Below are 11,115 nucleotides of genomic sequence, written 5' to 3' on the forward strand. Positions count from 1 at the left end.
GGGTGTATTGAGACCGGTGTCTGCTTCACGTGGTGTCTAAATAAGGCCTGTGATTGGCTTACCGCACTGACCTAAAAATAGGTCTGTGGCTTACCGTCCATGGCCAGGACCCCATGGGTGCCACGGAGCCCCCCACCACGCGGTGAATCATGGGATCGACGGTGGACACTCCACAGATGTTGGCAGAGTAGGAACAGGGGATCGACACTGGCGTGGCATTGCATGTGGCTGGGGACAAAGGGGACAGTGGTGAAATGATCAGAAATGATAGATAGATAGATAGATAGATAGATAGATAGATAGATATCATTTGTAAAGCGCAAATCCCCTCTCAACAGCAGGCTCTACGCGTTTCACAATCTATACTATTACCCCAGCAGACCTGAGAGCATTCTGAAACAATCTCAACTTCCTGTGAAGCATACAGTGCAAGCGGCCATTTATAGGCACTAAAACACTAACATACTGACAAGATCTTTCGCTGTCTATGGCCGGGTACCCATTCCCACCTGGGTGAAGTGAGGAAAATTCGTGTAAAGTGCCTCTTCCAAGGACACAACGTCAGGCCCGTGGCTCGTACCCCCGACCGACAACCTCACGATTACGAATCCGGTAACCTAAACACAAAGACATGGGTTTTTGTTTTAGAAAGGTTTTACGGCGCTCGCAACTGCATAATGTCATAATATGAGCGCCAAGGGGTGGATGTCAACATAGAAGTCCAAATGGGGAATCAGGCTTACTCTGCTCACCTCACTAACCTCAACAGCACAAAGTCTGCTACGACTATCAAGGCACCCCGGAAATAGCAGGTCACAAGAAAGTGACAAATATACAAAAGAAATAGAGGGGGAAATGACGATAGAAAGGATGAGGAAATAAAAAGCAGCAGGATGGGTTTGACGCCACTATCAACACTATTAGGTTAGGTAACAGGGGAGGTGGGACTTCTAAGTTTAACGTCCATCTCCAAAAGCACTGAGCTAAATGGGAAATTCGTTTCAAGTGCCTTTCCCAAAGAGACACAACGTCGGACGGAGCTGAGGCTCGAACCCCCGAACCCACAATCTCACGATTCCAGCTCCGGTAGCCTAACCACTAGACAACCAACGCCACCGGGGTGAAAGACATACATGTTAGGCTCATCTCCATAAAGATGTCTACAAACAGGTCATTTTCATCATGGTAAATACCCATACAATAGGTCTAGATCTAAATCAAAAAGAAAAAATACCCATTTAAAGGGCAACAACTTAATCACCTCTGCACACATTTCAACAAACTTCAGACCAGTGGCAAAGGCTGACTTGTTTGACAGGGTACTCAAAGTGAGACAAGGAACCAGATAGAGATGAGGCCACACATGAAAAGGTTTCCCACAATGGGAACATAATTAACAAATCTTCTTATTTGAGGTGGCATCACACATTCACAAAACAATTCCTGAATTCATATTTTTGTTCACCCACAAAAATAATCGAGAAAATATCAAATTAAATACATGTACTTATTCCTACTTTTAGAAAACGATTTGATTATAACTTTTACATTTGTGTTGGAAATATACAAAAAGATGACAGTTCTACAAATTCCATTTATCAATTTGATTTCAAATTTGGCTGTCTTTATGTAACTTTTCGTTGCCAGGAACCAGTACTATAATCATACCATGACCTGATTATATAGGACGGTAACAAGTTTTGGCGGGGGGGGGGGGGGGGGGGGTTGTTGCTGTTGTTTGGGGGGTGGGGGGGGGGGGTTGTTGCTGTTGTTTGGGGGGGGGGAGGGGTTTATTTCCCGGAAAATTTTTGAGAGATTGGATTTATATATTGTGTTTTAATCCACGAAATTCTCAAAAGCCTCACAAGAATAAAGATTTGTTTCTATTGCTTCTATTTTATTGTCATTGTCTTTGGTAATTGTCCAGCAGTCACAGCCGTATAGAAGTATTCGAAGGGATGAACACATCGTATAGACTTTTATTGCGCTTATTTTACTACACTCAGTGAAATAATATTTGTATTTTTCTGGGTGGACTCATTTTATTGAAGCTATCTTTCGCTATTGTAATTCTTCGTTATATTATTATTTCCGTGGGACATTTTTTGACATCAGATGTAAGGATAACAAACTTCTGAACTTGTTTGATCTTTTCCCTTTTGCTTACGAGATGGCAACTAGGGTTTACTGATTTTTAGACATATGGTACATTCTGTTTTCTTCACATTCAATAATAATTCTTTACGTTTACTAAATTTCACTTAATGTGTATATTATTGTATTCTTCTGTTTTGTTTTTTTTTAAAAAAGGAACAAACGTGAAATGCATACAAGCTTAGTTGGTTTTTTATTAATTTTCGTAATGTTTTATTTTGGTGTTCTTCTTTCTTCTTCTTCTTCCTTGTCTTGATGACAGCAGCTAGACAGTCAGTCCGATGTCGCGCACAAACTGTGCAGTCCGCTTCAACTCTGAAAGACTGCCATAGAGCTTTCTCTCAAGGAGAGTCAGATTCTGCCACGTCTGTATACGAAAGGTGGCGTAGCTCGGGCAGTGCTGAAGGATATGGTTGGCATCCTCTTGGTATTGTCCACATTCACAGAACGCGGACTCTCCCACTTTTAATTTGGTGTGCATATGCTGTTGTAGCCAAAACAGAGTCGAAAGATTGTGACCTGGTCTGCTCTATTTAGCATGTAGTAGGGGTCACGTCTATTGTGATCATGGTGGGATCTTTTCCATCTGTTTCTTATGGCAGATTTTATTTGCGTTTTTGACTCTGAGAGATCCATACCATCCTCCAATCTGGGTCATTTTGGCTCCTTCTTTGGCTAAGTCGTCTGCTTTTTTATTTCCATGAATACCACAGTGACCTGGTATCCACAGCAGAGTTGTGTTGGCTTGGGAGTTTAGTTTTTCTTCTTCTAATTTGTGTGAGTTTTTTGTTTTTGTTTTCGAAGTGTCTAGATTCTACAGACAAAAATTATATTCGGACTCTCTACTGAGTCCAGCATGGCACCCGTTCTGACTTTCGACCCTTGTTCCTGAATAGTTCCAGCATTTATGAATATTTTTAAAATTATTATAATGATAACGATCGAGACGTGAGCTTTAATATCTAGTTTCTAGATCTATCTAAACTGGCGCTCCCTGTATCATTAGTATGAACAGTGATAAGAACAACCAAGTTGAGTGGACCTTGCCGGGGGCAAAGTTAATCATGTCGACCAATCAGATTGTGCATAGCGATCACGCACTCTTGGCTTGCTGGGGGAAGAGGCCATGGCTGTCCATTTTGTGCGATGTGATTTTTAAAAATAAATAATTACAGAAAAACTAGCACACAACAAAATGAAATTAATTATGTGGAAAGACAAATGATGGTGGAAGTAATGATGGTGCTGTAGTGGTGGTGGAAGTAATGATGGTGCTGTAGTGGTGGTGGAAGTAATGATGATGCTGTAGTGGTGGTGGAAGTAATGATGATGCTGTAGTGGTGGTGGAAGTAATGATGGTGCTGTAGTGATGGTGGAAGTAATGATGGTGCTGTAATGGTGGTGGAAGTAATTATGGTGCTGTAGTGGTGGTGGAAGTAATGATGGTGCTGTAGTGGTGGTGGAAGTAATGATGGTGCTGTAGTGGTGGTGGAAGTAATGATGATGCTGTAGTGGTGGTGGAAGTAATGATGATGCTGTAGTGGTGGTGGAAGTAATGATGATGCTGTAGTGGTGGTGGAAGTAATGATGATGCTGTAGTGGTGGTGGAAAGACCCTGAGTTGTCGCTTACCACCGCGTACTTAGACACTGCCATTGGGCAATGAGAGTGCAGTCTTTTGACTTTTGACACATACATAGTCCTAGTAGGTAATTCTAGTTCTAATTCTGGTTTTACGTAAAATCCCCCCCGACGACAGTTATATTATGTAACCTCCTTACACTCACATAACTCACTTAGAAGCTGAGTCCGAATAAATAAAAACATTTTTTCGGACCCGAGTTCGACTAGATAAAACACATTCGAGTCCGAATAGATATAACAAAATCTAATCGGACTCGGAATAGATATAACAAAATCTGATCGGACTCGGAATAGATATAACAAAATCTAATCGGACTCGGAATAGATATAACAAAATCTGATCGGACTCGGAATAGATATAACAAAATCTAATCGGACTCGGAATAGATATAACAAAATCTAATCGGACTCGAGTCCGGAAAGAGCTGGCCTTTTGTTTGTTTTTGTGTTATTTTGTTTTGTTTTGTTGTTGTTGTTGTTTTTTTGTCGTTGTATTTTGCGTTGTTTTTTATGGGTGTTTTTTTTTGTTTTTGTTTTGTTTGTTTGTTTGTTAGTTTGTTTTTGTTTGTTTGTTGTTTGTTTGTTTGTTGTTTTGTTGTTGGGTTATTTTGTTTATTTTTTATTTTTATTTTATTTATTTATTAATTTATTTTTTTTTGGGGGGGGGGTGGGGTTAGTTTATTGCAAAAGCCGATCTTTGACAGAACTCATCAACCTCGGATGTGTGTGCCAATTAGCCGTCCATGAACGCTGATAAGAATAGTTTACTTTCTATGTTTGGTGTTTGGTTTTTATCTTAGGTGGTTTTTGTAAGCGCCGTCTGTTGTGCCTTAGGCTTGGACTTTTTGGTTTCCTTATCTTTTGTACATTTCTGAGACTTCCTCAGCGTCAGTACATACTTGCGTGCTCGTCTGTCTGTCTGTCTGTCTGTCTGTCTGTCTGTCTGTCTGTCTGTCTGTCTGTCTGTCTGTCTGTCTGTCTGTCTGTCTGTCTGTCTGTCTGTCTGTCTGTCTGTCTGTCTGTCTGTCTGTCTGTCTGTCTGTCTGTCAGTCTGTCTCTCTCTCTTTCTCTCTCTCTCTCTCTCTCTCTCTCTCTTTCTCTCTCTCTCTCTCTCTCTCTCTCTCTCTCTCTCTCTCTCTCTCTCTCTCTCTCTGAAAAGAAGGCATTATGCTAAACGCCAGTGATGATTACACAATAAATAAGTGAAAAGGTTCTGGAATATTCGAGGGAGTTTGTGTACAGGGGAAGGTGTGATGAGGTCGTGATGGGGTCACGTGATGAGGTCACGCGATGAGGTCACGTGATGACGTCACGTGATGAGGTCACGTGATGAGGTCACGTGATGAGTACAAAGTACATGGCGGGTACGTGATGAGAAGAAAGAAGAAAGTCATGAAATAATCGCCACTTTAGGACCACCTGTCCCATGAACTGCCATCGCGGAAAAGATAAAACAAACTTTTCCATTTCTTTTTTTTTTCTTTTCCAACCCCGGCGCTGTGTTGCATAGATAAAAAAACCCAACTTATTACACTCGTTGCTGAGGTAGATCTAGACCATGCTTTACCCTACATTTGAAATTGCCAGTTGTAATCACTCGTCGAGACAAAATTAGAAACTCAGTAATCAAAGAAATGGTGGGCACAAATGATGTCATGCATCACATCCAACACCAAAGAATCAAATGCGATTACCAACACACCATCCAGCACAACGTGCAAAATAAAAAATTCGATGACAACAATGCAAGAGGGCGACGGAGAAAGACCTGGATAGATGGAGTCAGGGAAACATTAACCACTCACGGCATCCCCCTGACCCAAGCTCTCCAGTTGGCGACAGAGAGACGTCTCTTTCTTCCCGCGACACCCAAAAGGGTATAAGCGGTGGATAAAAGTAAAAAGTAAAAGTAATCACTCGTTGAAAGCGACTGTTGTTTTGACAATGTGAAAAACCAGAAATGTTCCACGCGTGGGCCTGAGCACCAACAAGATACGATACAAAAAAAATGTTCAAATGTTGCACTCGTTCAAGCTGAAGATGTCACAGTTTACTCAAACTAACTGCAAAAGCAACACATACACAAGCGTGACCTCATCTAATCTGATTGAAATACTCTACGCTTATCATTTTTTTTCTTTTTTCAATCGAACAAAATGGTAATAATTTCTTCGAGCTATGCAAGATACAGATTTATTCTACCAAACAAAACATGTTCTCCCATTCCTGTGATTTTTGTTCTCAACTAAAAGTTTACATCATGAGTCATAGCGTCCAGCAAATGAGGCTTCACGAATAAAAAAAATGCTGCAACTAAGAGAGAGGGCTGCAAGCTGCGCACCACCATGGGTGGAAGTGGAGCTCTTAAATGACATGTTTAGAATATTATGTCAAACTTTTCTCTGCCAGAATTGGCCTCGCGGGTCACAGCAGAAGCCACAAGCCATCTCAACCTTTAATTCTTCTCATTCTTTCATTTCACCGGAAAAATCTTCTGCTCTGGGGATGTGTTGGTCATCGTCAGACACCGACGGACGAGCTGTTGTCATTGTTAACACCAACACCTGCCAACCTGGTGGCGCCGCCCACTGGTAGGCCATCTGGTCATTTGGGTGAGTGGTGAGGATCTCCAGGGTTGTGATACCTCGAGCAGAACTACAAACTTCTATCTGCTCAATTATCAATACCTAGTTTCGAGAAATTTGGTGTCAAAACGTTATAATTTTCCAATATGAAGCTTTTTCGAATACAGTTAATTCTTTGAATATCTTGATAACGATTCCGAAATATTTATATGATTTTGATAGAGCAGATAGAGAGTTTGGTTTCTGGGCCCCGTCGTCTTAGTAGCTGAAACGGCCAAAATCTCAGATAGAACTCTTTAATTCTGAGGTAGTAAGATGTTTTATGCCCCGCATGGAAATACATGTAGGTGGGCTGTACGAAAATATTAGCTTCTTAATTGTGAAAAAAGTGGGCGCTGGCAATACAAAAAATTGACAATCACTGGTTATATATTCGCGCTACACATGATTAATGACATGGTTAATTTCTCGTGCTAAAGGAAAATCTCCCACTTATTGCAAACTTAAAAAGCAACAACAAACAATTTGTATATTTAATTTTATTTCAGCTAAATAAGAAAATTCTCCTTTTCTCCAGGCTTAACAAAACGTCAACAACTTACCACAGACGAACAGTAACGTCACAATGCTCACAGACCACATCCTGGAGAAGTCCATGGTCCTTCAAATAACGTTGGAATTAAAATCCCAGACTTAGATGAAATGTTGCGAGCGTAAACGAAGACAGTAATGGTGACGGAGATTTCGGTAAGCCCTTCTTACAGAACTGGTTCAGAGATAATTATCAGACTTCCTCAGCTCATCTCTTGTCCCAGTGCGTCACACATACGGAAAAAGTGGAGATTAGCCACATACTTATACTCTGTCCACACGGCCAATCAGATTCAACGGACTGAGGCGGGGCCTGACAGATTTTCTTTCATGGACTGAGTTCAAAACACCAACTGTGTTTCAACTGTGAACAACAAAACCAAACATGTTTACGGGGTTCGTTTGATTGTTTGTTTGTTTGTTTTGTTTTGTTGAGTCGAAGCGATTGTATTGCTCCTAAATTGAGGCTCTTGCCCCACACAGGAAGGAGAATCTGGTTGGGCCCGACCCAATCCGATAAATCTGATTTGCAGTGTGCACTGGGCATAATTTTCTTCCACATAGCCTACTACATCTATCTTGGGACTTTTGGGTAAGAAAGTAGAATTTGTGGGACAAAGTACCGTGGACCTTTTCGTTTCATTATCTCTGTATCGTTTATACAACACGATCTTCGCGGGCTCGGCCCGTAGCAGATCTTGAAATACTTTCGGCAGTGTCTATACGATAAGCTTTTTTGTTTGTTTGTTTTGTTGTTTGTTTGTTTGTTTGTTTGTTTGTTTTAAGCGAACGAGCAATTCACTGCGCTCTTTTTCAGCATTGACGGCAGTTGCCTGTCAGTTTGAAGCTAGAGAAACTGTGGTGACGTCAGATCCTCCCGTGCTGGCAACACTCGACAACAGAAAAAAGCCGCTGTGTTGAAAAGAAACCAGGAGTAAGTACTAACCTCTGAGGGATCTAAACTGCTGACCAAGCTGTTGACAATCTGGACACTCACTGTCTACATGCTTGATGTTATTGGGTAAACGATCAGGTGGAAGACCGCGTGGAACCCGGAGAAGAATCACTGAAATTGATGAAGGCCTACAGAAAAGTGGGAAGGCATGGGTATAACCTCAAGAGGCTAGTCCAGGATAGGGAAAGGCGGAAAGTGTTTGTTCGTGGCCTATACCCTGATCCAGGGTTAGAAAGCCAGTGATGATGATAACGATGTTATGGATTTAAGGACAGGTGTCTAAACATGAAATCCAGCCTGATGAACAGGAGCGTTTTATGTGGTCAGACAACAGCGGCAAGCAAGGACTAGGCTCACAAGTAAGCTTACTGTAACACACACACATACACACACACACACACACACACACACACACACACACACACACACACACACACACACATATACACTCTCTCTCTGTCTCTCCCCCCCCCCTCTCTCTATCTATCTCTATCTATCTATCTATCTATCTATCTATCTATCTATCTATCTATCTATCTATCTATCTATCTATCTATCTATCTATCTATCTATCTATCTATCTATCTATCTATCTATCTATCTATCTATCTATCTATCTTTCTATCCCCTCTACCCCCCCTTCTCTCTCTCTACATATATATATATATATTATATATATATATATATAATTATATCTCCCTCCCTCCCCCACCCCTCTCCCGATGACCCATACCATCCACCCTTGCCAGCAATGACACTACATGTGCTAGTATATATCTCAGCTGGACAAACACCCTCATTACAGCTCTCCGTGAAGATGTCCGTGTGTGCCTAACGTTAACAGCATCCGGCCTAACCATGACTCAACCCCAAACACTTCTTCGCTGCTGAGGAGGAGGGAGGTAGGAGGAGGGGGGGGGGCATCCGTTATCTGTGTTTTTACGTCATGTCCAAACTCAAGGTGCGCAACTTGAATAACGAAAGTGGGCTACATGATGTTTGGAAGATAGCGAGACGACCTTGCCATAAAACGTAGTCCGGTAGGAGAAAAAACGAAATATGCAACTCTTTAACTAGACTCTAGATTTTCCTGCTCTCAGGAAATATTCTGTCGTCTGCTTTCGTCTCCACTTTCTGCCCCCCACCCCCTCACCTCCTTTGCCCCCTCCTCTGGGCTCCTGACTCTGTCTGCAGCCTTTGTACTGCTACTCCTACTGCTCCTTCTTACTGCTGTCTTTCTGCCACACCCCTGATCTTCTGGTTGGAAATATCTTCACCTAGCCTTCTCGGACAAGGGCGAAAAATCTCGGAGGTCTCGTGTGCAAGTTGCGTACGTTAAAGATCCCTTGGTGGTCTTAAATCGATAAGAGTAGGCTTCCGCCGCCACCCGAGCAAAATTCTAAATTTCCTACCAACTGAAAAAGTTTAATGTGTTCCGCTCGCTCATAAGACCTTATGCAGTGGCGAGCGCCGTAAAACACTCATAAAAAACATTTTTAAAAAGACTCTAGATTTCCGTGGGTCAGAACGCCAAAGAGTGACATTGTTCATTGTTAATGTTTGACAATAACTCCTTCGACAAGATAATATACTACTATTTAGGAGGCGGGCTGTTTGACTGTCTGACAGAACCAATATTGGCTGAATGGGAGGCAGTATCTCTGCGGAAAGACGGGAGTTACTTGATAGAATCGACTCTTACCGCGGGTAGCCATCGTGATAAAGAGAGAGATGTAAAGGAAATAATATAGCAAGCAACTTGGAATTATCACAAACGCCACAACTCGCAAAAGCAGCTCCTTTCTTTTTCCTAAAGGTTTGCACGTCTCTGCCTTAACAGAGTAGACTAATGATACGGTTAGTCGGCTAAATATTATGACATCGCTTTTGACCTTCAAGTGTTATTCATTTTTGGAAGAATTTTTCATAGTTATGGGCTTTGTTCACTAGATCGAATACCTCGCCATTTTGATGACGTCAACTGTGCCTAGAGCTTAGAATTTGTACATGGGCGTACTATCTATAGTGCGGTCAAAAATTCGTGGAGCAACTTATCCTCAATGATCTCTTTAACGGGTTAATCAATGTTATCCATACTTTGCATAGCAGTTAATTATTATTAATTCGTCATACTTTTTCTAGAACAATTCTTCATAAATTTATATAAAATACTAGAAATCTCTGTCACGCGTAAAATGATATTGTTCACAGCACTTCCCGCTTCTCACACACATTTTGATTACGCATATAGCCAACGTCACAGCTCATCAATGACAATTTTTACTTGCAAAACTTGTTACAAGAAATTATTGTTATGGTGAACACATTTTTGCACTAATGTCTCTCAAAACATGCTGTCAATAAGCATGTCCTGATTTTAAAAATCTGACGGACTTGCTATTAAAAGTTATATTGCCCCTGCTGTAAACATTTAAAAATCTGTAGAAACCACCCACTTGGATTTTTTATAAGTATTTATTAAGGAATTTTCTAGAATGCAGCTTTCAGGTGTTTACAAAATGTTGATCTGTTAAGACAAATTGGTACAAGTCACTGTGCAAGAATTGGAGAATCTATGTTCGATAGTTGAGGAGATATTTGGAAATACGTTGCACCACGAATTTTTGACCGCACTATAGTTATTATCCTTTATTAGAGAAGTATTTTCTTTGTTGATTGTGACCAATGAAACAGCACTAAATGACCATGATTGTGTCGATGTGCTTCTCTTTACTCAAAATGACCAATTATCGTCTGAACAAACAGTGACAAGACCTGGACGGTGTATTAAAACCATGCCAAAAGGCTTGATCATTTCCTTATCAAAAAGCCTCTGGGGAATTCTTGTCTTGAGTCTGTTTTCTAGTTTCTAAGACCAAAAGGACTCAACTTCTTTTTTGTTTTAGTAGAGGTTTTAAGGCGGTCGCAACTGCGTAAGGTCATATGAGCGCCAGAAGACTAGAGGTGTTACAAGGGAGTAACAAATATAAAATAGAAGGAGGGGAGATAAAAACGACAGATGTTCGATAGGAATGAAGGAGCTAACCACACCAGAGCACCCGCCAACCACCCATTAGATTCAATTTTGCTGGGCTGGCCATGTTGTAAGAATGTCTGATTTCGGTATCCCAAAGAAAAGGTAGTTATTTTATTCTGAGCTGTCCTCGGGAAAGTGATGAGTCCCCCC

General features: G+C 41.3%; 1 protein-coding gene across 1 annotated transcript in view; it reads right to left on the bottom strand.

Moving 5' to 3' along the window:
- Nucleotides 1-7,297, bottom strand: part of LOC101846827 (serine protease hepsin) — a gene marked incomplete in the record, with an annotated part of 16,093 nt that extends 8,796 nt beyond the window's left edge. The window contains 2 exon segments of the mRNA XM_013085189.2: nucleotides 95-228; nucleotides 6,985-7,297. Coding sequence (XP_012940643.1) covers nucleotides 95-228; nucleotides 6,985-7,039 — 189 coding nt within the window.
- Nucleotides 7,298-11,115: the final 3,818 nt, after the last annotated feature.

The sequence above is a fragment of the Aplysia californica genome, unplaced genomic scaffold, assembly GCF_000002075.1.
Source record: "Aplysia californica isolate F4 #8 unplaced genomic scaffold, AplCal3.0 scaffold00353, whole genome shotgun sequence".
Lineage (NCBI taxonomy): Eukaryota > Metazoa > Mollusca > Gastropoda > Aplysiida > Aplysiidae > Aplysia > Aplysia californica.